At 42.7% G+C, this 27260-nt stretch overlaps 2 protein-coding genes across 10 annotated transcripts in view; both read right to left on the reverse strand.

The window, feature by feature from the left end:
• Window positions 1–26: 26 nt before the first annotated feature.
• Window positions 27–2432, reverse strand: LOC6533863 (adenylate kinase isoenzyme 1). Of its 4 annotated transcripts, XM_039373987.1 has the most exons (7): window positions 2334–2430; window positions 2166–2281; window positions 1918–2105; window positions 1112–1855; window positions 663–782; window positions 466–608; window positions 27–415 (listed from the first exon to the last, which is right to left on the reverse strand). In XM_039373987.1, the coding sequence occupies exons 1-7, from the start codon at window positions 2393–2395 to the stop codon at window positions 121–123; spliced, it is 1668 nt and encodes a 555-aa protein (XP_039229921.1). In that variant the 5' UTR covers window positions 2396–2430; the 3' UTR covers window positions 27–120. The 4 variants fall into 4 exon arrangements, with proteins under 4 accessions (XP_039229921.1, XP_039229922.1, XP_015050292.1 ...); XM_002094527.3 differs by lacking the exons at window positions 27–415; window positions 466–608 and having other exon boundaries at window positions 1026–1855; window positions 2334–2432; XM_039373988.1 differs by lacking the exons at window positions 1918–2105; window positions 2166–2281; window positions 2334–2430 and having other exon boundaries at window positions 1026–1167.
• A 137-nt stretch (window positions 2433–2569) lies between these two features.
• The window catches only part of LOC6533865 (palmitoyltransferase app), a 61343-nt gene continuing 36652 nt past the window's right edge, over window positions 2570–27260 (reverse strand). For 3 of the 6 annotated variants that reach the window (XM_039373985.2, XM_039373983.2, XM_039373984.2), the window contains 8 exons: window positions 16771–18125; window positions 12956–13116; window positions 12143–12327; window positions 10434–10545; window positions 10212–10366; window positions 9813–9934; window positions 9549–9750; window positions 5803–9191 (listed from right to left, as the gene is read on the reverse strand). In XM_039373985.2, coding sequence (XP_039229919.1) covers window positions 8055–9191; window positions 9549–9750; window positions 9813–9934; window positions 10212–10366; window positions 10434–10545; window positions 12143–12327; window positions 12956–13116; window positions 16771–16961 — 2265 coding nt within the window. In that variant the 5' untranslated portion in view covers window positions 16962–18125 and the 3' untranslated portion in view covers window positions 5803–8054. Of the gene's footprint in view, window positions 4290–5802; window positions 9192–9548; window positions 9751–9812; window positions 9935–10211; window positions 10367–10433; window positions 10546–12142; window positions 12328–12955; window positions 13117–16770; window positions 18126–21046; window positions 21162–27260 lie in introns of those variants that run through there. The other 3 variants (XM_039373986.1, XM_002094529.4, XM_015194808.3) reach the window with 3 other exon arrangements.

Below are 27260 nucleotides of genomic sequence, written 5' to 3' on the forward strand. Positions count from 1 at the left end.
GGTTTACTAGGTGGTTACCGTGATACTTCTTTTGACGATGACTATGTATTTGATTTCATTTTGATGCAGCTTGTATAAGAGATATTAGCACCCTTTCTTATAAGTAAAGTATCTAATGCTCTAGCGTGCTATTTCCACTCGTTGCTGGCCCTGAACGATCTTATCCATATTTAACTTGATTTCCTGAAACATTACGTCCGGCTCTTGGGTAGCATCGATTTTCAAAGTGTTCTGCGAGTATTTTTTCAACACCGCTTTAGAACTTTCTATGTACATTGGTAGACTAGGACGTGCAGTGGGACTGGATGAGCTGCGTGTACTTCCGGCTTCCTGATCCAAATCCAGCGCAATAATCAATTGCGGCGTGCCGAATCCATTCTCCAATATTTCAGCCTCCTTCAAATCGGCGGGGTATCTGAAAAGATGTACATTTAGATTGTGTATCTAAATACTGGCTTGACTTACCCATCAATGACGAAGCCCTTGAGGGCACCTCGATGGCTCATCAATTGTTTTTCAATCAGCGGTACAATCTGTGGTAAGGGAATTGGAGATCCTGCTGATACAAGTTCTGCGAAGCTATTGCCAGCAGCGCTTTTCGATGCTATCTGCATTTAGTAGTTATAAGCAAATATCCCTAAAGATGTGAAGTTTTTTAATACCTCCGTTTCGATCAATGCGGCGGGATCGATATGCTTGAAGCCATACTGCTTCTCAATCTTCTGCGCCTGAGTTCCTTTGCCGCTGCCCGGACCGCCCATTATCCACACCATAGGAGCCTCCTGTAACATACATGCATTAGAATTATACTGTAGAGTATTACGAACAGTCTACCATAGCTGAACACAAATATTTGCAAAAAACAATGCCTGAATATCAAAATAAAAACAAATGGTTTCGTCAAGAATTTGGATATTTTGACAAGTTTTGCTTGTTCTTTTAGGCATTCTCGTGCCTGCATTCTTTATAAACAATGCCTGGTAAATAAAATAAACTTTTCGAGCTTTTAAATTACTAACACGTACAATTTATTGAGGTGGCACATCCGCAGCATGGCCAATCATCAACTAATATAGTACAGAAAGGCCTGTATCTGCTTGGATTCGCTTACGGATATGACGAGTAGTGGTGCGGTGTGAAGACTTTGATGTTTAATCTTGGCGATTTCGTCGTGGGTGGGAAACGTCGCCTGTGATGAAAGTATGATTACATTAAAGTTCGGCGTTGTGGGTGCACTTTTCTTGAAACCCTTGTTGTGCAGATGTAGATCAAAGATTATTTTCAGGGCAGAGGGAGTATCTAACTCTTCTTTGGTATAATCCTGGGTTTTAAGTTGCACCATTTCAAACTTTTCGAAGATATCTTCGAATTTGGCATAGGTAAATTCGGATTTTAGTTGATCCACGAGACTTCGACCCTGTGTGGACAACTTTTCTTTTTTACTCGCAGGTTCTTTGATGGGTCTTTCGTCAGCCATACGTTTTCGTTGTCCGAATTGCAAGTCAATGCGCTCTACCACGATATTAGGGTCTTCTGTCTTTTGAGATGTTATGCGTTCTTTCACATCTTCCATACGCTTTTCTGCGATATGGTAAAATGGGGAATTTTTAATATGATCAGGTACGGGTTGATCTGCCACTTTTTCGCTTAGCAGTGCCCAAATGCAATCTGCACTTGTGACTTCTTGTGGAATCTCTTGAGGACGCACATGCTTAACGACTATATAGCCGGATCTGGATAAAGCCGAGTAAACTAGGTAGTTTGAGTACCTTTCGCTTTCCAGCTCGCCCAGTAGGAGCACATAAGCTTGCTCGATTGAAACTACCGAACCGCAGTACTCCAGTTGTAAACGTCCCTGAAAAGTAGGTTCTATTATGTATCTGATTTGGAGTTTTGAAGCGCGATTTTATATCTTACAACTTCTAGTAGGAACATTGCCTCATAGTACTCCAGGTAGAGCTTTCCCTGCTCACTGTACCCGAAATTTTCGAATTTGCCATCTTTGCGTATGACTTCCGCCACTTGTTGCTCCGCGTTCCAAATGGCAAGGGCCCTTCCTCCAAGTCTCTCTATTCGCGGCACTGACAACTGAGCTCGCAAATATTCTAAAATGTAATCAGCATTTACTTATATATAGATTTATACTATTTATAACAAATTCTAACCCTGTGCCCGTTTAAGCTCCTCAAGTTCCGATGCAGTTCCCTCATTTTGAGTGCGTTTTAGACCTCCACTCGGAGGTTCGAACTCAGTGTGACGATGAGCAATGAGCTGCTGGGCACTGAAATGACTTGATTTGAAGCTAAGGTAATGATATTTCAGTCAGGAATTACCTTAAATAACTATTTCTTGGATGAATGTCCACAAATTCCGAATCTTGTGTTTTGGTGTCCATTTCAGTGTGACCAAGGCTAGGTCGTTTAAATATACCATCATCCTAACAATTTGTAAGCTGTTACCGATGAATCGATACTTTTGGCGGATTGTCATCGTATTTGAGTTTTTGACTAACGAAGTTAGGAAACCACAATTTTTAGACAACTCCCAAAAGACAATGGATATACAAGCATTCTCTATTTATAAATCTTTATTCTTTGTATAATTGTAGTTTTGTTAGTTTCGCATAACATACGCTTAACATTTCATGCCCTCTCATGCAATGGAGCTTGTCGAAATCTCGAACTCGTTTTTAATTGATGTCGTATAACATTTTACACCTTGAAAATACACTTATTGGTAGATTTATGAACATTTAATACACCACATTGTTGCTTTTAACTCTTATCCTGTTAACATTTCCACATCGACTCGACAATTCGACAATTTCAACTTCACGTATATTGCAGGATATTTCTAGTTGGCTTTCTTTGTTTCTTCGGTTTCTTTCTACACCGCAAATGTTTTTTTAAACTCTGAACTGCGAAACGACCCCTGCTGTTTCTGTTTCAGCTTTGTAGTTGTAAAAACTTAAATACAAAAATTATACACTATAACTAACCGTACATTGTATATTGTTTATCATTATGTATATGTACCTATAACTGATTTATTATATGTATGCGTCGTGTATTGTATAAACAGTTTCTCCATAGTATTGGTTGCTCCTTTAATTTGTTGTTTGTCCTTTGTTAATGCCCTCGAATTGTTAACATTGTTCACCACATTTGTATTATACATATGCATACATATAACCGTAAATGCTTTAGTTATTATCATCTACATATATGCATAGATATATTTCTGTTTCGAATGCGTAACGCTTTAAGGTAATATTTTATCTGCCTGCTGATAGGTCGTTTCATTACTTATCGCCCCCGAACCATCGCACCTCACGCATAGTAAGTGGAAATAAAAGTTGCTTCAGGTAAAAGTAGGGAAAACTTAACAATACTCTCCCCCATTGACATGCATATCTACACTTATGTACAGGACAAAAAGGACCGCTTAGACTATGGCCACGTTCGTGGTCACGGAGTTGGCATTCTGTTTGCCCGACTTCACCAGGCACGACTGCGAGCTGTTGCCCATGCTGGAGCCATCCAAGCTGTCCAGGTCCAAGGCCGTGTCTATCATCGTGTTGTCGTGCAGCATCCTCAGTCGCTCCGCCGACTTCACCTGCTCTGCTCCATCGCCCAGGGACTTTCTCTTCACGTGACACGATGCACTAACCGGGTCATCCAGGTCGAGATCGTCGCAGAGCAGAGTGGAGGAGAGCACATTGTTGGCCTGCTCCCTCTGCTCCAGCTGTTTGCGTTCATCAATGATGTTGGAGTACACATGCAGTGTGGAATCGGCTGCATCCGTATCATTGTCCACTGGCAGCACGTTGCTGTACATGTTCTCCGTTTTGCCGCTGATGGCAGCAGCTAATAGAGCGGCGCCCGCAGAGGGTTTCCCGGAACTGCTTGCTGCTTCGCCTCTGACATGGTTATCGGCCAACGAGGAGTTGACCAGGGCCGCCTCGAAATCCTCGTCGAAGAGATTGCTATAGCTGCCGCTGCGGTTGCGCATTTCCCTTGCCTTGTTGGAGGCTATGGCCGCCACGGCAGCCACCACTTCGGGACTGCCCACGACCACAACATCGGGATCATCCAACTCATCCTCGCTGCTGGCGGTGGCCAACTGATTCTCGTAGCTAACAGTGCCGCCATTGGATATCTGGCGCTGTTTGTGATGACGATGGCGGTACTGACGCGCCTGGGCGGCTGTTTGATGGGTATAAGCTGGAATGTCCATTTGGGCCAGCGGTATCTCGTTGTCCACCAACTGAGCTAGACTATTGGAATTACCTGGAAAGGATACGAAAAGAAAAAGGGGAAAAAAGGGCGCAACGAAAGGTCGTGATTAGTAATTGGTATTTAATTTGATTCTTTTGTATGTTTAATTAATGCATGTATATAATTGAAATGCTCATTACAACGAATTTGCCAACTAATTTAAAATTCAAATTTCAATTTGGAGCATTTGTAACTAGTATCTAGTGGTTTTATTGCTCTTTTGCTAGTGGTCGTTGATGGTTTGTTTAGGTTCGGTTTCGTTTAGCTGTGGGAAAAATAAAACTATTTAAATATGCAAATATGCAAATAATCATAAATGCTGAAAAGGGCGGCAAATTAAAATCGTAATTCAATCAAATGGGGTTTTGTGTGCTAAATCGAACAAATACACGTGTAATTGCAAACTGAATGGGACTTGATCGGGAGGAACTGCCTCGCAATTGGGTGGAAATCAACTTAATTCGAAACTCATCAGTTAGATAAGCTCCTAAACCAATAAACAACAATGATAACCGAAAATTGAATGACAAACGCCGTAGAGTATGCGCAAATAAAGACAAAAACTGTACGCTAATTAATGGATAATGGATTCAGTGGTTAAGTCGGTGCCAATTGAACAATTTAAAGCATGCTTTCAAAATGTTTGGAGTGCAATTAGTAGGTGTACACAACTTCAGCTTGCCAATAAATTACTGCTAAATACCATATTAAACTTTGACTTTTGCTTTGTGTTCGATGGGTGTTTCTTTTTGCAGGGCGACGCCTTTGGGTTTATGGTGGAAACAAATCGGCATGAGCAACATAAAAGAATATCAAACTAATATTATGTAATTCAGCTATTTCGCACTGGCGATTTAAGCGGCAGAAAAATAAACTCAAAGATATATGGTTATGTATGCGGTGTAGCTAATTTCAAACGAAACTCTAAAGCTTTGATTAAATTTCGGTATTAGGTTATTATTATTCTGTTACATACAACAATCAAATGTTTTTGCATTAGGAGAGAACTCACCCAATTAAGGCTTAAAATGCATTTTTACTCTAGTCTTAAGCGGCCCTCGACAACTTTCGCTCAATTGCAGTTTTTGTTTGGGTTATTACGGTTTGGTTAGTTTCACAAAATAGTTACAGACACAAATTTGTAAGTATTGTTTAGTTTTTTTTTTTTGTATTTTTTTTTCATCCCAGAGTCAAGTTGAAAGATACAGAAAGAGTTTGACATTAGTGTGCGATAAATCAAGAGGAGGGTTATAGCTTTTTGGTGGATGTGTGCGCGCTTTAGCCTTTTTAGGTCAAAACCAAAATCAGGGAACCTAAGGACTAAGGATAATCGAAAATGTAGAGGAGCGGAAAATCTGAAGCCTTCATTTCGTGTCTATGGCTATGTCTATGTCTATGTCTGTGTGCGTGATTCGGGGTTCACATTTATGGTTCCAATAACATTTCAGGATCGTAAGTAGGTCCCACGATCTTCCTGAAAGGGTGCGATACGCTTCAACATCGGGATTAGTACTTATAGATACCATTTTAAACATACGCTAGATACACTTTATTGCCCAACATTTAACCATACATATGTGTATATATAAGTACATATATAAATTTACGTTTTCATCAGTTAACACTCGCTTTTAAATATATATATATATATATATAATATATATAACTAGCTACAACTTCAATCATCTGGCTAATGCGTATTACACTTGCAATTAATTATAAAAGGAACCCATAATATTGTTAATGCTCAAGATTTAAAGCCTTGTAGGCGGCATGCGAGCCGCAATTATTTTCTTTAAGCTGGCTTACAAGTAAATATACCTAATACGCTTTACGATTTTCACCTCCACAAAAGTCCAGCAATCGAGTGCCCGAAAAATGTTTGTCTTTCAACTATTACAACTAGGTATAAATATTTGCAATTTTAATTTTCATTTCAATTTCAACGCATTTTTTGGTATTTTGTTTATTGCTAATTATTTGCAGCAGTCACTTGGCAATGTTCCAATATTCAAGATTAAGACATATTCGACGATATTTGATATTCAATTCGTTTGCAACAATTTCTCGTATTCCGCTATTAGTTTTAAAATGACACTCCCACTTCCTTAACACTGATACATAGTTTATCAAATTCCTTATTGAATTCCATGTTTAGTTTACGTTTACAATTAATTTTAATTTTCATTGTAAAAATGAAAAAAGTCCTAACAAAATGTTGCTTCGATAAATGGCAGTTATTTTGGCTCATTAAGTTTTTGGTTTCTGTTTTTTTTAATTGTTTTGCTAATTTTCCATTTCACTAATTGCAATTTCAAGTTTTCGGCTGAAACCGTCCAAATTAATCGAGAATTCAACTCAAGGCCCAAGTGACTGCGATCATTTACAAAAATCTCACGAGGTTCCCAACAAAAAGCAAAATCATTAAGCACTTTACCAGGCGAACTGAGTGAAACATGCTTGGCTGGGGATGTTGGTTTACTGGTTTACTGGTTCTTTGGATCTTTGGTTTTCTGGTTAGTAGGTTGTTTTGGTTAGTTGGTTGTTGGGTTGCTTGGTTAGTTGGTTAGATGGTTAGATGGTTAGTTGGTTAGTTGGTGTCTTCACTATTGGAGGTGGCGGCGCTGGGACGTAGACCAAGGTGGATACATACATACACGGGTGGCATTTTGCGGCCCCTGGCGCCGAATCTCCCCCTATTGCAAACGCATCCTGCAGCAGGAGGGATCCGACGCACCTAGCCTGGGAAGCAGGTGCTATATAAACGCAAAAGTTTCTATGAACCAAGTTTTTCGGGGGGAAGTGGAACTGGGGGGAACGTCTACGGCTGGGTTGGTGGTTTCAAACATTAAACACAAATCAAATACAAGTTCGACTTCTACAAAAGGGTGCAAACAGAAATTCAGATTCAGATTCAGATACAGATGCGAATGCGGATTTCAGGCTGCAAAAGGGTAGCAGTTGCATTTACATTTGCACTAACAACTATGCGCATCTTGGAAGCCAAGTGAGTCTCACAAATGTGCCACAATCAGACTGTGATAGATTCCCTCAAAGTTTAAATCAAGGCTGCAAACTTTTAAATTTATTCGCTCCGTTGGCTTGGCTCGAACTTTCAGCATTCGGTTAAGCAAAATATTTACTTGCAAATCGAAATCAAAGAATTCAGTTTGATAAATGGTAAATATCCAAACGGGGTTAGCTGGTGAAACAGGGCACCTTTTAAGCAAAATTATAGTGTTATCTAGATTTAAACTTAGACTAACATTTAATTTTGAATCTTGTTCTGTAATATTTACTTTATGTATATATATACTTTCCAAAATAAAATCCATATCAGTTTTAAGTGGATGCAGCGCGAATTCAAAATAAACCCGAACCGTTTCAACATAGTTCGGTCAACAAATGGCTTGCAGCCTCGATTAAAGTATATGTACATTGCAAACTATTCAAAAACTTAGTCAAAGCCTAGTCAAGCCCTTAGATTAAATCCTAAATGAAGTCCTAGTTAAGCCATAATCGAAAAGCTGCTCTCGAGTCTAAAGCTAAACGGAGGAGCCCCAAAGAAGTGGGCCACATTCCGGAAACTGGACCCGATTTGGCGCCTTAGCAAAAGCGTGGAAGCATTAGGAAGCGGGCTGGCCAGGGCCCGGCCTTATGTACAGCGCCCAACAACCGATCGAGGAGGATGACCAGGAGACGGACCAGCCCACCGATGGGGTGGTGGACGTGGCCGTCGCCCTGGGCGGCGGCGGAGCAGCGGACTACTGCTGCGTACTATGACGAGTCACTGCCCGCCGCATCCTCGATGATCGAGTTGAGATCGATGTTGAACGAATACTCGTAGAGATTGGAGTAGCGGTCGCGCTCCTTCCACGGCGACCGGTGATTCATATAAAGATTTCGTTTACTAACACGAAAGATCTGGCTGTCCTTGATCGACTGATCGTCATCGCAGGGTTCACCGCCACCGCCAAAGTCGCACTCGCGAATCGTCAGCCGGTTGGTCGGCGACTTCAGTTCGAACATCACCTCCTGGTGCTTGTAGGGTTTCCTCATCGGCAGCGGCTGATAGCCGGCTATATTAACCTTCTGCGAGTCCACCGACATGGTCGATTGCCGGCGCATACCGCGCGCCGCCTTCGGGAACGGATAGTTCCGCATCAGATTGGAGTCGGTGCTGCGTTGCGGCGAATAGTATTTGAAGTCCGTGGGCGCCGGCGCTTGTGGCGCCGTGGTGTGTATGGTGGTCAGGGTGCTGTTGCTGGCGGAGATCGCACCGCTGGCCTGCAGCTGCAGCGTCGACGGGCGTCGTGGCGCCAGCGGCGGTGGGGCCGTGGCCAACGACACGGACACCGAAGTGGGTGCGGTGGTGGTGGTCGAGGAGGAGGAACCACACGTACCAGTGCCGGTGGCGGCATTGGTGCCGCTGGCGCCGGATGCCACCGCCGCCGCCGCTGCTGCCACCGTGCCAATGGCTGTGGTCTGCTGGGCGTGAACGTGGTGATGCAGCAGCGGGAGCGGCGAGTGGCGGACATCGTCGTACGACGGTGTCAGCGGCAGGTGCAGCGATCGCTTGAGGTTCAACCGGTAGGAGGAGGACGTGGCCGGCGAGCGCAGGAGCGATGGCGAATTGGGACCAGCACCTGGACCGCCTTCGTGTTGCTGCAACTCGGCGGCCACCAAGTGCTGCTTCAGTTGCTTGTGTTTGTGTTTGCTGGCCTTGAACTGCTGCTGGGCACTGGCCGGCAGCAGGGTTTGCAGGGAGCAGCGCTGCTGGTGATGCTTGCGGGACTTACCGTTTTGGACCAGGTCGTAACTGGGCGGCGGATGGTCGAAGCCGTTGCCATGGCCATTCCCATGGCCATTGATGGCACCTCCGTTGCCCTCCAGTGTCGACGAGGAGGGATTCGACTGGTTATCGTGGTCGTATTCGTATTCGTGGTGTGATTGTGTCGATTGTGGTGTATGATTCGAGTGGTGGTAGTAGTAGTAGGTAGTAGTAGTAGTAGATTACCAAAAAAGAACATTGCATAGAACACAAAAAGAAAAAAATTTGAATTACAGATCGTCAAAATGATGTGCACAAAAGAGTTCATCGTACGAGAGTTTTGATTTGATTTGAATTGATTTGATATGTATATATATATAAATATATAAAGGAGATCAAGCAAGCAGTGTGCTCAGACATTTAGATTTATAGATTTCAGTGGTGAAAGGGTGCGCTTGGGTTGGCTCAATGTGCTTGGCTCAACTGTGTTGGCCGCTTACCTCGTCGTAGAATCGGGGCTTCAGCTCCGCCCCACCAATGCTGATCCCGCCGCCGGCACCACCGATGCCACCTCCCACGCCGCCCATCATGGGCTGCGAGGTGGTGACCATGTGCGAGGCACTCAGCACATCGCTCAGTGCGTGCCGCGGACTCGACTGGTGCTGCATCTGCTGGATGAACTCGTCGGTGGCGATGCCGCGTCTGCCATTTAATCCAATTAGCTTGTTTTTGGGTGCTCCAACTACTGGTTACTGGGTACTCACCTGTCGATCAGCGAGGGCGTCATGGGTCCGCACAGGATGTGACAGCAGTTCAGGCAGATGTTCCCCCGCGAATAGGGATTTTGGGTGCGGGGTCCACCTTTGGAGGAGAAGGATCCCTTGAGCTGTTGAAGAGATCACATTAAAATGGGGTGTCTCAATTGCGCATTACTCATATTCAAGTATACCGAAAATACGAAAACTTAAGTACACATAGCAGTGTATAATCACAATTGTAAACACTAGATAATTGTAAACAATTCTAGGAATTATCTTTGCAAGACATTTGTGTACTGTAAGAGAGATGCGGCACTCATAATTCTTAATCGTACATTTTACGGCATAAGTACAAGACCGAACTATATGACTTATATATAATAAATATATACTTTTTATACTTACATCCTCGTTGGTTGTCTGATCGCTAGTCGTCAGATAGGTATGGAAGCCGGCCAGGCCGATCACCGACCATATCGAGAAGAAGCAAATGAACACAACAATCACAGTGAAGGGCGCCGCCTTGATTACATTAAAGACCTCGTGCTCCTTCTTCATCACTGCGTTGTGGGATGTAAACAAATCATAATTCAGATGCTATATGGCTTGATTTTCGAGTGTACTTACATAAAACTAAATGCGTCACAGAGCACGAGAATATAAATACAGCTAAAAATGCCAATGAGACTAGAAACAAGTAAAAGAACCGATAATTCCGCTTGCCTACGCAGTTTCCCACCTGCAAAAAGAGATAGCATTTAAATGGGTTATAAACACACTACAGGCGTAATAAAGTTGCTAAGATATCTGCTACAAGGCCCCCAAAAACATAATAAGGTTAATTGCATTTTCACGAGATGTGTGGCATTACCAAAATTACGACCGAGAAATGCCTTAATTTCCTTCACCGTTCTGGTCACCAACCAAGCAACCCTTTTTGGAGCCGCGAACAGTGAACCAAATCTCCAAAAGGCTCGAGTCGACCTTCAAGCCGTCAGATGCGATTGGTACTCTCGGTACTTTCTCTCCTCCGGGGGCTTAAATTACGCCGGAGCCCCAGTAAATGAAGTGGGGCGATGGCAAAGCCCTGACAGCAACACTAACTGGCAGAGACTTTGAAACCAAGTAGACCGAGTAATTCACACCCTTTCTACTTATACTCATTTCATTTTATATAAATGCGTAAGTAGAGAAATAGTTGCCTTTACTTATTTATCTAATATAAATGAGATTTTCTCTAATAGCAATTATAGTATATCAAGGAACGTCAGAAGTCCTCGGAAAAGTGGAAAAGTGACAGCCTAAGTCGCAACGATTGCTCAACTTAGTGTAAATATTTAATGACTTAACTGACCTTTCCCAAGCTAAATGGTTTGTAGGTCACCATAAATTGATTGTGAATTGTGAAAGCTAAAATCAAGGTGAACGGAATTTTCAAATCCACATCAACGTGGGAAATTAAATACGAAGACAAAGCAATCAATTAAGGAAGCAAACAGCAAATGGGTTATCTTGCGGCTTTAAAGCACTACTGGTGGGCAAACAAAGCACTCAATTAGTGAATATGAATATTTAAAAAGCCGAGGAGTATTGGAAACCTGAGTTGAAAGTTAAGTACTTGCATCCGAAAGGGTATGTGCGATGATTCGAGTCTCTGGGGTATGTGGCGCCCCCAACCCAAAAAAGTATGCTACACCCCCGAAAAAAAACAGAACCACAGAAATATGAGTGTGGCTACTTAAGTTAGTGTGTGCATGAGTGTGTGTGTGTTTGTGCAAGAGTGGTTTGTTTGCTTGGTCCTGTCCAAACACACACACACACACACATACAGACACACATACAGACACAGAGGGAGCCACATCTTGTTGCATCAGCGCGTGGCTGGCGGGCATAAAAAAAAGCGGAGAAGCAAAGGATTCGGAGGGAGTCCGTCCGAGTGCGCTTTTTTTTTTTTTAAACATGACGTGCGCTTGGCTGAAATTATTTTTGCTAAAAAATTAGCAACCTCAGCGGTTGCCGTTGGAATTGGGTTAAAGTCAGCAGCGACGACGAGAGGCTGTTGGTTTTGTGGCCCACTTTTCGACAGTGCCTCTAATGCGGCTCTCGGCTCAATGTCAGTTGGCCAAAATGGGGGACAGAACGCTGATGGGGGAACGGGTGCTTTGGGGACAGGGTTTGCTGGGAAGTGATTAAAAATGCGCCACCGCTAACGAGGTGCCGGGTGTCCTTGTCAAGGACCCACTCGGCAAACGACTACCATCAGCAGCATCCAGCACCCATCACCCGCCATTACCACCAATGGCAGCACCACAACCATCACTAGCATCACTACTCACCCAGGGACAGTGGTGATCGAAGCGGTCCACGCAGTTGTCGCACAGGCTGCAGTGCGAGGCCCTCGGCGGCCGGAAGATCTTGCAGGTGAAGCAGTATTTCAGCTTGACCGTTTGTCCTTTGACCAGGACCTCCTTGGTCCTCGGCGGCGGTCGATATGTGGGACTGTTCAGCGAGTTTGGCACCTCTACTCATCGCGATTTTGGTGATTTCGGGTTATCCACACGTACATATTCCAGAATTTATCCAGAGCGACGCAGAGGAAATGCAGCATCAGCATCAGCAACATCGACGTTGTTGACATGCAAGTGAAAAAAACAGAGTGGGGGGGGAAAAATGGGGGAAAGGGCAAAAGTTTTCTCATTTTAAATATTTTATACAAAGGCAACAACAGCAACTCATTAGTGCAAAGGCAACGCAGCGTTCGCCTTTGATGATTTTTATACGGAACATATATATTTTCCCATTTTTTTTTTTTTTTTTAGCGCTTTTTTCATTCTATGTCATGCCACGCTCATTACTTTTTACGTTCCTCCCATTTGCTCTCACTCACACACAAACTTAATGAAGTGAAAACAAATATATACGCAAGTGTTCTCGGTGTGTGTGTGTGTGTGTGTTTGAGTGGGCGAGTGTTTGGCAAGGAGGGGGGGCGTGGCAGATGGAGAAGAAGAATATTCAGGCAACAGGCAGCAGCAGGCAACGACCTTGGCCACGTTTCCTTTTGGATGGACGCGAGGACTTCGACTGCGATTGCGATTGCTATTGCCATTGCTATTGCTGTCGCGAGACTACGGGGCGGATGAGTAACGTACCAATTTGCTTTTCAATATAGGCGGCCTCATCGTTGGAGGCGCGCGGTATGACGCCCGGATCCGTGAAGGTTGTGCGCAGCAAGGAGCTCATCGTGAAGAAGTATAGTACCGCTCCCACAATCGGAATGGCCGGATTTATGCTGTCCGCCAGAAAGGGACAGCTGAAAGAAGAAGCAGGACAAGGAACAGGGAAATGTATCATTAATCTAACGATGTTTCCGTCATTATGGTTTGTGTGGCAACATCTTGATTCGACCAGATTGTTACAGCAAATGGAGTAATAAACTAGGGGCATGGCAATAAAATAGACTAGGTAAACTTGCTGATAATCTAATGACTATATAATATAATGGCATTATTGCGAAATTACACTATAATTAAGTAAGTAAGAAAGTAATTTATTGTTCTAAAAAAATCAAAGTAGCATTTCAGCTCTTTAAAGTGGCTTAAATCTGTCTGATTGAACAAAGGTTTTCAAAACTACTGAGCCTTGGATTCTGTCTCAGCTGCGTTTACGTCCTTTTCGAAAAGCACCCATTGAAATTTGATTCCCTGAATCTCCGACTTTCCTGGCATCCTGTGCATCCAAACGCCAAAATGCAGGCAACGCTTGCCTTTGGATTTAGTGCAGCATTTGGTGGGCGACGAGTGTGACATGCCCTGCTCAAAAATGCATGCAAATGTCCCCGGTGATTTGGCAATGCCCCAAATGTGTGGAAAAGCCCGAGCAAATATGGCCCCGAATTGGGGCGGACTATCCCTCCCAGCGGGGATAGCTGCGATGTGAAGGATGCGAAGGACTAGCAGCTGGGGGATAGGACAATGCTCGGCATTGTTACTTAATGCCCGATGCGTGCCAACGATTTGTGAATGGCAAAAGTCGCCACATTCAGCAACCAGTCGCAGGAGCAACTTTCACTCGCCATCAATTCACAAAGGACCCGAGTGCTCAGTGACAATTAAGTGTGACGAGTCCCAGATGGACGTGGATGTAGTTTGCCTCATTTTGGGAACAGTCAGCATAACCAACCGAAAATAGTTAAATACATTTGTCATGACAACGCCGATTTCGCACCCGCTCCACCCCCCCGGGCTATAAAAGTGTGGCTTAAATGGGAATGCATTCAAAAAATGCTTTTCTCGCATTCAACTGGCAAATCGCTGACAATGCCATAGAAACTAAAAGAGAAAATGGGAAATGCGAAATACGAAGGAGGGCCCCTCTCATCCTCTCATGCATTGTGTGCTACCTTTTAGCGATTTGCATTGCCGGGGAGCGTCGAACGAAACACAATTTGAGTTTGGCCCACACATCCCCAGGCTGCCTACATCGAAAAAAAAAATAATATATATATTTTGGAGCTTTCTATCTATGACTGCAATCAAATTTTGGTCCATTTAATTCAGGGACAAGTAAATTTGTACGTACAATTTAAAGCCTAAGGCGAATTTGCGTTTTGTAAATCTTTTGTCTCGGTTTAATTCTATTTGATTCTATTAAAGAATAAATAAACTATAAATGGTAAACCAAAGAAAATCTACAACAATTTAACTGTAGCCTAATCAATTTAAATTGTATTTTTTGTTAGTAATATAAAAGTCAACATTTGTTTAAAAATAAGTTATTTTATAAAGATATCTTTATTCAATTGTAGTCTAGTCTAGTGCTGAGATTTATCCTGGGAGTTTTATACATTTTTAGTTACTGAACTAAAGGCTTTTCTTATGAATTGAAAGGAAAGTGCAGTTGAATTCCATTTTAATTTAATATTTTCTTTAGCCAGCTTTCCTATTTTAAAGCAACTTTGGTTGGATTTCCCCATTTTTTCGCGTGCATTCGTAGGATATGTGCGAGTATCTGCAGGAATATCTATGGGAGCACTCAAAGGCATTGCAGATATTGTAATGCCCATCCATACTGGGGCGCCTTCCACTCGACTGTGCGCTAATGTAAAGCAAGCAATGAAAGTAAAATCGCGCTGCAGCCGCTTTTCAGAGGCGAATAAATTTGGAGCGCATAAATGGAGGAGCTGGAGGTGGAGGTGGAGCTAGTGCATACGAGTATTTGGATCCTGGGCATGGGAATTTCAATTTCTTTTGTGGAAAACACAGCACCTCCGCACATGTAATTCCTTTCTGCGCTGCTGAAATGATTTCGTGCAGAAAATGTTGAGCATAATTTCGCCTAATCGCAATGGGTTGCAACTTAAACGTTGCGTTTTATTTGTATTTGCACTACGTGTCGTATGCGTTATTTTGGCCAGTCTGCGGAAAAATGAGGGTGGATGCGCCCATGTGAAACCAAATTGAATTTAGTTAAACGTTTGTGGGCTGTGTGTGTTTGTTTCCAGATGCTCATGCCGTTTAGATATTTATTTGGTTGCTCTACCGGCCAAATCGATTGGACGTTTGAATTATTATTGGAGCAACGTGCTAGTTGCGACCGAATACAATATTCCTGGAAATATCTTGTTTGCCTTATTTCACCATGCTGTCCCACATAAGAAAGCCATTCAAAAATATATATATATATTGCAAAGAAGAAAGTCTTTGTTGAGCATATTTACCTCTTACCAAGAAAAACCACAAAAGCAGCTTAAATAAGAGGGTACGCACTGGTCGAGTGTGCCGTAACTAAATGAAATATTAATAATTTACAAACTTTAATTTACGACCATTAAAAACCACCATCGGAGTTTAATAGCGGAAAAGTTTAGCAACCGGAAATGGAAATGTGACCCGGATGAATGAGTCTGAAATGAAAATTCAGTTTGAAACTAAACCCAGGCAACGTGGATAATTTTCCTGTGGTTTGCCAGTGGGTCGGGACTTGTAGCATGAACATATTTGAATGCCGGACAAGCATCGGATTGACAAATCAAAAGCTGAAACTATTTACCCACCCATTTTATGCGGATACACACGGATACCCGTAATTCAACGGATTCATTCCGGACAGAGACATCTAGCTGAAAAAGCAGTAGTAGCAGCAGCAGCTTGGATGCCGATGTCCTTTGCCAGCCCAAGCATAACGCATACGCCACGTTGCACAGCGATAATTACATGCCATTGGATACGGAGACGGACAGCAGAGGGCAGTTGGCAGAGGGCAGACAACAGTCGGGAATGAGAAACCGGATGAGAAACCCGTTGATACCGATGAAACCAGAGCAAGAGTCCAAAGTCAGAGACCATTAATGTGGGCGTAATTGGAAATCAAGCATGACCCGCTGGATTGGAGTCGGTGGCCAGGGGATTCGTCTATCCGGTGCCCAACGGAAAGGGTTACTGGCCAATGCTTAATTAGCAACGTATACATTTTGCACACAATGCATCTAAAGGGCGGCGAACTGCACCCTCTGACACTCCAACGGGCCAGAGAAAGAAAATCGAAATCGAAAATTGAAATTATATACTGATGAGTAATATATATTATATCTATGTTAAAGAATATCTAGTAAATTAATAATATATATTTTGAGTAAGCATATATCTATTCTATAATTAATTTGTAAAATTATTCTAAGACTGTAAATAAGCGCGTAAAAATAACAAGAAGAAATAAAGCTAATTTAGATATCTTATCTTATGTTGTTTTATCGCTGTTTTAATAAATGCCTAAAGTAACATAATTCCTGTTTAACAATCAAGACCTTTAATAACTTATATTTTATCTTTAAGCTTTACCCAGTTTTATGATGAACGAATTTTTAAAATTAAGCTATGAGACACACCATATTCAATTGGAAACATGCAATACAGTTTCTCTCACTGCACTGACAAATGGCTGAAATGCGCACGGGGCGTATACTCACTCGAAGGCAAAGAAGAGCGCACTGGTGCCGGTAATCAGGATGCACGTCAAGTAGAAGACGCCTGTGTGCGGTGCGGACATTAGCAATCCATCGCAGTAGAATTTATTGCGTCCGGCAAACAGTTCCCATTTGCGTGTGACGCGCTGGTTTGGTGCCATGTTACTGCAACAACAGCAGCACAGCAGATTCATCGGGGCGGTCCTGGCAAATGGGTATTAAGTTTTGGATGGAATGGAATGGGTTGGGATGGTGTTGCTATGCCAGGTCTTGCTTCTGCTCCTGCTGGTGGTTCCTGATTCTGATACTTTTCCTTTGCTGACAACAATCGCTGACTGTGACAGCGATGCCTTTCCTGCCTCTACCTCTACTGCTCTTACTGCTGCTGGTGATGTTGATGATGATGTGGGCCGGACTGGGGATTCGGGTTTTGGGCTGTGGGATCCTGGGGAATGGTGGGTTATGCTCTGGCGACGACAGTTCAAACGGCTGCCGTTGACGAAATTATGCTGTTTTCCTGGGGTCCCGACCGACGACGCCACCCCCTTCTTCACTCCGCAACCTCCTCGTGTCACAGGGACGTGTTCATGTGTGGCTGTTGCAATGCCTGCGGCACGCAAAACCGACTGCCACAAGATGTCTCCTGCTGCTCCCGATCCTGTGCGCTACCTTCCACGAATTTCATGCACACACCGGGCGGCTGCTTGAAATATTCGCTTAAAGTTTTCTAGCTAATATTTCACTCGGTCGTCGTTCGTTTCGTTTTGTTAGTTGCTATTTGAAAAAGGCGAATGGTTCAGTTCAGGTGGATTTAATCAAAATTAATGCCTTCCCCGCTGCTGCTGCTGCTACTGCTACTGCTGGCCACCTCCAGTGGTATCCTGTAATGTTCCAAAAGCAATTTCGTCCACTTTGTTGCGTTGTCCACGGTCCGCGGCATCAGCCACATTGCGTTTCAGTTTCCTCCTTTTATTGCAGCGCACACTTTCGGGCCTCACGCCCACTCGCCCACGTGCCGGCTTTAATTAAAGCGGGACGGCTGTCATTTCCCTGCAGCCGCCTTCTTTTGCCCGATTCTGCCTGCTGCCACTCCCCTTTTTCCGCCCACCGGAAACTGGGACTGGAGGCTGGGGGGGAGGAGTGAGGAGACCACGTTCCGTGCACACACCCACACACACACACTATACAGCAATTATTTGCTCGGCTTTGTTGATCCTGAATTGTGGATCCTTTTGGGTGGCCCGTCCGTGTCCTTTATGATTCAATTATTCGCTATTCGCTGCTGGCGCCACCAACAGTAGTTAAAATTGGCGTCGAATTGGTTTGGCTGGTTTTAGTCCTGTTTGAGTGGGTCAGTCCTGAAATGGTAAAGAGCAGAGGAAAAGAAAGTTGTGAAAGGAGTGAGCAACTGTGCAATTGCAGGCAAATATAATCATTAAGTTATTTTGATTAAGAACTTTTGTGCGGGCGCCGACAAGCGGAAAGGCGAAACTTCATCTCATCTTTTCCTTTCCTCAGGGATTCCTTTATTCCCACTTTATTATCGAATTTGAATCGCATTGCCCGAGAATTGTAAGTTGGCTAAAAGAGCGCGAACGTCCGCAATGGGCCAATTCATAAAATGAGTTTTTATCACTTTTTTATGCCAACACAATCGAGTTGTTATAGCTTGCTGATAAATTTTCATTTCAAATTGTCCCAGGGAAGTTTACGGAAGTTAAGCCAAACAGTTGTGGTCACTGCTTTATTACATTTCGGGTTGCAAACTCTTCTTATTGCGGCACACAACTTAAATGACTGAGTGACACTTTATAAATTTCAATTAAAGTACTAAGAAAGCGTACATTCTTAGCGGTTGTCAGTGATTGAGTAATTTGACTAATTAATTGGAATCTGAATGGTAACTTGTTTTTGTTTGTGTTGAAACCAAATCAAGGATGTGCAAGTTTGACATATAATTGATACTTAAATTCAAGCATCTAACTTACACATAAACATTTACAAATAAGCTTCTGTTTTCCCAATTTAAAACTATAAAGTTAAACTTCTGCTTACTTGTTATATTCCAGACAAATTTGAAATTCGCAGCGAACATAAATCCAGATCGTTTCTTATTTATGGGCTTGGCATAAACCGACTAAAGGATTAAGGCATGGATTATTAACAGCCGAAATGCGCTAATTTGCGGTTTTATGCGAGGCGACTACTGTGGGCTAATTGGCGCTAATCAAGTTAAGCATACGCACTGTATGCCGCCCCTGCGACAGCAAGTTGTTACTCCTCTTTGGCTGCGTTGCACGGTAACTTTGGCTTTCTGTATGTGTGTATGTTGCAACATGGTTCTGGAACCCAAAACCCGTTATCTAAGGCAAACAGGCGCACTTTGTGCGGCAATAAACCAGCAGCAACACAAACACAAGCACAAAAACGAGTGAATGGCTTTTGCATTTGCAATTTGCGTTAATTGGGCACACGCCGCCCCATTTAAAGGGACTCGGTTCGCAGATGTTGCCTATTTCGCCTTTCTCGGGCGCTGAAAATGTTTATGCAAATTGTGTTGCAATTATAGCGCCACCGAATACTCTAATATATACTGACTGCGATTATTTGCATACATTTCGCTGGGAAGGAAGGCTAATGGCATTGCATGGTATGGAATGGTAGGCTCCCCGCTAATTAACATTAACAGCAGCTGATGACATGCGCCAAGAAGTGCCAATTAAAGGCACACAGGCGTGTGTTCAATAAACTCATAAATTGCCTGAAATGACGCAAAGTGCCAGCAGCAATGACTACACCAACGGCACAAAAAAACAATAACCATAAAGTAGCGACAGCAAAAACAAAACACAAGAGCCAACTTTGAAGTGTGCCACTCAGCGCAAATATGTAAATAAATGGCCACTTACGGCAATTCAATAGAGAGTGTGGGTCCGCAAAAGAGTGAAAGTGAATGAGTCTTTGCCAAGTACATAGTATATATTATCAATCTGCAAACTAAACAAAGCATAGCATGTGTTGGTGTTAATAAAATGCAGTGGCCAACGCACATTCCATCTATCTTCTAAGCTTATACTGAATTCATGAATACAGTTTGTTAGAATAATATAGAAAGATTTCTACAAAATATAAGCTATAAGTATCGGAATGTGTTATTCAACTAAAGCCAACTATGTGTGAATGGCTCAGTTATTTAATGGCTGCACAATAACCAAAAATCTTGAACTTGTTCTTGAAATCCTTCCGCATAAACACCACAACACTCGCACTTACATGCAGGATGTGAGTGAGTGAGTAAGCGAGAGAGCGAGAGAGTGAGTGAACCAGAAATACCTAACCGACACTTGGCATTGTAATTGCAGGCTGCGGTTGCGTATACGTATTTTGTAATACATCAAACCCTTGAACACCAGTGCTCTTGACGCTGCCCCGCTTCACCCCTTCACCCCGCCTCAACCGTAGCCGCAACTGCCACTATCACGCCCACACCACCCACTGAAACCACCCACTTCAGCCCACTCACCCACACTCTCACTATCGTTACTCATACGCATGCATGGCGAGCACACTTAACATTCAAGAGGGGGGCGGCGGGGGCGTGGCAAGTACTCCGCCAGCCATGCGTGCACGGCGGAGCTACACGGAAAGAAAAACTACAAACTTAATGAGGGGAAACACTTGCCATAAATCTAGGTTTATGCGGTTTTTTAAATATGTATTGTTTGCGATAACTATGATCGCATGTGATATCACTAGAATTTAAAATAAAAGATCCAGAAAAAGTACAAAATATAACAAGTTATTTTATAGATTTCTAAGCTAGTGATTCTTTGTAGAACCCAACTGCAAAAGATCAGCATTATTCAACTAAAGTCGAAGTTGATTTATGTCATTTTGTTATAACTATAATTTAATCACGATTACCTCTTTTTGTAGGATATTTTTGAAGAAACTTTGAGTTCAAGTTCTTTTTCACTTTGATCTTTTTTCTCTCAGTGCCGGCTTAAGTCTAGCCCCTGACTGTCCCCCTTGAAAGGCGGCTCAGTTCGACTCTACTCGACTGGGATCATTCATTTACGCAAACGCCCCACTCGCATTCGCACTCGCCCACTCGTTCAGCAAACAAACAAACAAATGAACGAACGAACAAACGAACAAACCAGCAGACACATTCACACAGGCATGAGTACCGGACTGCATATGAATAGTGAGTGAGTGTGAGTGTGAGTGTGAAGAGATCTTGTGCGTATTTGAAGTCGGTTTGGTTACTTTGGCTTACCCCACAGGATGGCGATGAGTCCAGATTGGGAAAATGCAAGTCTCTGGATGCGGATTAACACCAGGTGAATGAGTGCTGCTACGTTGTATTCAAGCTTTAAATTTTAGATATACATATATGGACGTATTTTACAATGATTATTAGAGTATACTCTGAAACATTTTCAAACAGGTTTTGCAAGACTTAATTCATAATTTTCCCTTTCCAAATTCGGTAAAAATCAATTGAGCAAATAGCTGAACTAATTTCGGTTTGTTTTATCATGAAAACCAGTGCAGTGCAACAGGCAGAAACCCAATTTTGTAACTAATAACGCAGATGTTTATTTACTCCGATGTTGACCTGGGAACTTTCAATTAAATATAATGTCAGCGCCATAATTTCCAACTCATATTCCAATTAGTTTTGATTTCAAAAGAGCGGCCAGCAGAGTAATAACAATCGGCGAAGCTGTACAATGTCGTTCAACCTACTCTTTCAAATGTCAATACAATTTAATGGTTTTAAACAACCGCCCAACTAATAGACCACATATATGGTTCTGTAGAGCATAAGGGAAACACACACACAAACACATTTTCTCGGCATTGCCGTTACAGCTACACGAACATTTCCTCAAACATCCGACATGGCGTCCATTTCCGTTATGGCAACAAAGCAGTGCACGCATACATGCAAGGCATATATATGTGAGTATGTATGTGTGTGTGAGAGTGTGTCCTGTTTGCCTTAGCGTTTCCCTTTGCCGCTGTTCGTGTAATTGCTGCCGTCACATATACAGTCGCCGACGCCGCCAAGGCCGTCAAGTCGCCGTCGCTGTGACAGTCAAACCAAAAGTCGCCATCAACGATTGCTCCGCGATTCGCCAACATTTTATTACAGGCACTCAGAGAAAAGACTGACTTGAAGTCCTTTTTTTCAAAATTCATATCGGCACCAAATATATTAAATAAAAAACCTTAGGATTTATAAAAATATTAATTGAAATACCACTTGAAAATATATTTTAGATTTTTATAGATTTAGATTTTTAACGGTATTAATTTCGGTAGTAATTGTTTGGTATTTTACTAACAACATAATTCGTTGCATACTTTTTGACAGCTTGAGTAATAAGCTTAATAAAAAAACTCAAATCAAGTGAAGTGCGAAAAAGCGTTATTAAGTAAAGATTTAAGTAAATATTTCTTTCTGTGCACCCAGAGTAGCAAACATTCGAATAGCAAAACTATCGTCACCATTGTCGTCGGAATGTGAGTTTTATACGTTGCTTGTGTCGGTAACTGTTGTTAATCTTTGCTCATTGTTTTGGTTTAATTTATAAATTCCTGTCCATTTGGCAGATGCCAACTTTTGTTTTTCTATTTGCCATTCGCTGGTGCTTTTGTATATTTTTGTATGCTTTCGCTTCGTTGTTTGGTTTCCCTCTCTGACTCTGTTTCTTTTTCTTTTTCTGTTCCTGTTTCAGTTTCTATTTCTATTTTCATTTGTATTTTTCTATTTTTGCTTCAGGTTGAGCACTGTTTTGTGTTTGTTTTCATCTGGTCAGTGTTCAACTATTTCTGCTGATGAACTGAGTCAGCATTTGATTTTTATTTGTGGAAAGTCGACTTGAATGCGACCACCGTCCACGGCAGCGGGCAGTATTAATTGTCGTTTGCTTTGCCATTTGCTATATTTGCACAGATGCAGTGCCGCATTCCATGGAGCGGTTATAATTTGCACAGTTTGAACCAAGCCACAACCTAACCCAGTATGACAATTATTATGACAATCACTTATAAGTGTTGGCAAAAGTTATTGTAGAACTGTTGCCCTACGAAACAGCAACCAAACAATTAGCAAAGTGCTCCGCAATTGCAGTACTTTATGTCAATTTAAAGGTTGCAATATTCAAAACATTTTTAACGATGATTATTTAACATCGTACATTTAAAGTTTTTTAAAATGCAAAAGGTAAATTCCAATACCTAAATAGTAGAGATTTCTTGTCATTTTCTTAATTGATTTATTATAAGTTGTAAAGCTAACCCTTCCTAAGACTTGCATATTTATGATCTACTTCTTAAAATACAAAGATTCTAACCATGATTTTAGTGCACAATTTGTTGCTTTTAATCCGAAGGAAATATTGATCCAAACAAATAAAAAATACTTTATTCATGTGAGTATAATGGGGCAGGTCCTGATTACAGATAACAGATTCTTTATGACCTCACCAACGGCAAGGAAAACAAGGCAGTTTCTTGAGGAAAACATATTTGCCACCCGCATTCAATTCACCGAAAAACGCCCCACTGAAACTGCTTATGATGTATAAATGAGAAACAGTTGCCCCGATAAGAAAACAGACCCCCCAAAACGATTTATATTATGTACAAATGTTTATTTAGCCCGGTCCCTTTCCTTTCCTTTTTGCCTAGCCTTATCTTTATCTATTTATTCCACGCCCATCGCGCACGACTCCCAGCATTTTCTTTCTTTTTTAGGAGCGGATTATTGCTTATTCGAAGCATTTATTTATCTTCGATTTCGCATCGCATCGCATCGATGTGCAAAAGTTCTGGTTATTGCGTCGCTCATGCTCGACTGCTCCTGGTGGAAATAAAATGGCCAAATCCCATGGGCTACTTTCGTGGTGGAAAATTTGAATTATGATCCAATTGAATTTCAATCGAAAATTAAATGAATTGCCTATGTCGCAGACATGCATACTTTGGGAAAGTAATCATGATGGGCGGCTGTTCGTCATCATTGTTTATGGCCCCAAATTCGGTGTATAATCGAGAACTGTGCTTTTACATGCACACGACACACATGGCCCAAAAAAGTATGCTACGGAAAATTGCAAAAATCAAAATTGCAACACAGACAGGCCGTCTCTCTCTTTCCCCTTTCCTGCGCTCTCTTTCCCTGTCTCTGTGTGTGTGACACAAATTGAAGAGGACACGAAAAACTGCCAAACATTTCAATAAAGTTGCGCAGCGCCAATGTCGGCAGCGAAAGCCATAAGATTGCCAAACGCAGATTGTTTAGAAATTTAGTTTTATGAGCGCCACGATGCACTCACTCACACAGACGCCGCCGCCCTAAGGACTAAGGACTAGAGACACACGGACGTAGGGACTCACCGAGTGACAGGAACATCTGTCCCACGGATTGCGCCACCAGCTGTGACCAACCAGGCGCTATTTGTCAAGAGTTCCCCATACAAGTCGGGGCGATTGTTCGCCTGGCTGCTAGTTTGCTAGTTGGCCACTGCCGGATTGTCGGATTGCTGGATTTCAGGATTGCCGGATTGTTGGATGGTTGGATTGTTAGATTGCCGGATTGCTACTGGCCAGCCTTTTGCCCACACAAAAGCCCAACCGTTGCGGAGGAGCATGTGCAGCGGACAGCGGCTTCTATTGTCCGGCAACTTGTTGTTGACAGCTTTTGTTTTGCCGCTTCAACATCAGCAACATCTGCATTTGCAAGTGGAATGGAGAAAGTCATGGCACACATTTGGAAATGAGCATCTCCTTGTCAGTGTTTAGGATGGAAAAGCCAATGCTACTAATGCGATAAAACCCAGATTAGTCTGGCAAATTTAAATATTCACTCATGGTTTTTTTTAGCCCAGTTTTGGAAGTGGCTTTCAAATTGTTTCTCTCTAGGTTACTGGGTATTAAAACGATTGTTTACCAGTAAGAACTTATACAACTGGTCCGCTGTATGCAATTTTAATACTTTCTAAACTCGACAAGCAACGAAACCAATGTTCTTCCCAAACATTACTTTTAACCTCCATTGGCAGCTTGACTCCCCGAACAGAAGACCGCAAAACGATAACTCACGGGAATGGCAGCAAATTAGACTTGCTTATGAGGCAGCTTAAAATAAACGAGCTCCCGATTTGTGCTAGCCATTTGCTTGATTAAGCCGGTGAGCGGAGCTTGAGCTAGGTCCTGATCCCCAGGATCCTGTAGCCACTTGCCACTGCCATCGCTGGCTGTACTGACATGATTTACGACCCAGTCAGTCAGCCAGGGAGTCACGATGGAGGGTCGAGTACCAGAGCCACTGGCGTGCTACGCAGCTAATTTGCCTAAACGGACAGCGGGCTAACCTTTGGCCCAGGTCATGCCCCCCAAAATCCACCCAAGCTTCGGGGTTTTTTGGCAACAGCAGCAGGGAGCAGCAATCGCGTGGCACATTGAAAGCCACTCACGTTTAACCAATTTTGACACGCGCCGCGCTCACTCGCACACAAACACATTTGCAGCGGCATAAACAAACAGCAGAAGCCCGCTGAAATTGCTCAAATGTGCGCATCAAACAACTCGCACACACACACACACATTGAGGGGGCGAAAGGGGCGTGGCGGCGTGTGACGTAAACAGACAAAAAGGGCAACTCTTTGAAGGGAGCTCCATTTGTTATGATGCCACTGTTGCTGGCGCGGCTTTTATTGTTGTTGTCGCGTTTTTTGCTCGAAATTCGCGCAATAAAATTGTAGAACAAAGTGGCAACACTCAAAAATCTATTGTTTTGCTACTTTTTTGCAGCACCGAATGTCATATGCTCTTTCGGGGTACAAATTTATATTAACTTTAAGCCATAAAAAATAGGTGTTTTTTATAGATACAAGATATGGTTATCCTAGCTCAGATCACATTTTCGCAACCTTTGGCATGTTGTGCTACTTCTTGATACACATGGCGTATACGTAATATGTGAAAATTGTATTTTGAACAGCTATGGTTTTGATAGAAAAAACTCAGTTGTTTTTAACACATTTCCACTTTCCAGATCCATCATAATACTAAGGAGATCCAAGAAAGTTAGTTTTTTGAAAGGGTGTTGCTTTGTGTGCCATGTTGATTTCCCTCCTCGAATTTATCAACATAAGTGTATGCGTAATTACATTTTGCAAACATGTTGAGCTTACCCAGCAGAAAATAAAAGGGTGTACGATAGGAAGTGAAGGCGAATAACGAATATTCCCAGCCTCATCATGCTGAGTTTTTGTGCACGATGAGTCAAAGGCGCAAGCCGGGAAAATGTGAAATGAGAAAAAAAAGGGGCAAAAACGTCAACCTCCTTGTTGTTTGTTATTGCTGTTATTGTGGGCTTCTTTTCCATTGTGGCAACTGGTTTTAAAGGAGTGGCGAGGCAGCGGGGCGGTGGAAAACCACTTCGTTAAACTCATGAAAATCACTTAACGGCAGCACGCACGTAAAAACCGGGAAAATCCAAGAGGAGCACCAGTAGGAAGATGGAAGTAGAAGAAGAGAGACATCTTGGCGCCCATTTTCCCTTTGACTGACGCTGGATGCGAAAGCCAAAAAGGTGCTCCAACCGCCGACAGCTGGCAGAGCTTAAGCAGCAAATTGATTTAGCGCGTACAAGCGGAAGCAGCTGTGTCCCGGAAAAATCAGTTGGGTTATGCTGGTTGAAGAACCTCCGCGGATTTACAGGAACCCGCAATAAAAAAAAATAAGAAAGGTTCCGGGAAAGACTGGCTAGGACACGGAGAAAAAGTGCTCTAAAGTGCCTAAGCAGTATAGTGCTTTAATGCCTCCTTTAAACATCATAAATACAAATGTTTTATTTAAAAATTCAATTATTATTTCAGACTCCACTTCCATGTGTTTTTAACAGAAGATAGATTGATGTGATATGCTATTAAATACAATGCATAATAGCTATTAGAATTTAAAATTGCTTTATTTGCTGCTTAAGTAAATATAATTCCAATTACTATTTTCCTCTCTGCATTTTTCTACATTAAAAAAAGGTGGGGTAAGGTTGAAGTTACTTGTAGAACAAGCCAGGGCAATGAAATGAGATTAATGCAAAACCGCGTGCACAGGCGATGTAAAAAAGAGCAGGGCGTTGTGAAAAGCGGTGGCTGGCGGTGGAGCACACGGCAAATAGAACTCCAATGCATTTCATGGAGCTGGAAAACGAGAGGAGTGCTGGAAAATCATGGGTCCCAGGGAACAGAAGGAATTGCAGGAGGAGGAGATGGAAAAGCAGAAGCTGGGCGGCGACGACACTCAGCCAAACAAACAGAGAGCGCCGCATGGAGAGGCGGCGACTCACTGGCATGGAAAATGCAATTTATTATGCAAAATGAAAAACAGGCGACGAGAAGCGGGAGCGGGTACATAGCGACAGAGATCATGGAGACATTGCTATAGAGTTGGACAGACAGACAGACAGCGAGAC

Source organism: Drosophila yakuba, chromosome 3L (assembly GCF_016746365.2).
Source record: "Drosophila yakuba strain Tai18E2 chromosome 3L, Prin_Dyak_Tai18E2_2.1, whole genome shotgun sequence".
Lineage (NCBI taxonomy): Eukaryota > Metazoa > Arthropoda > Insecta > Diptera > Drosophilidae > Drosophila > Drosophila yakuba.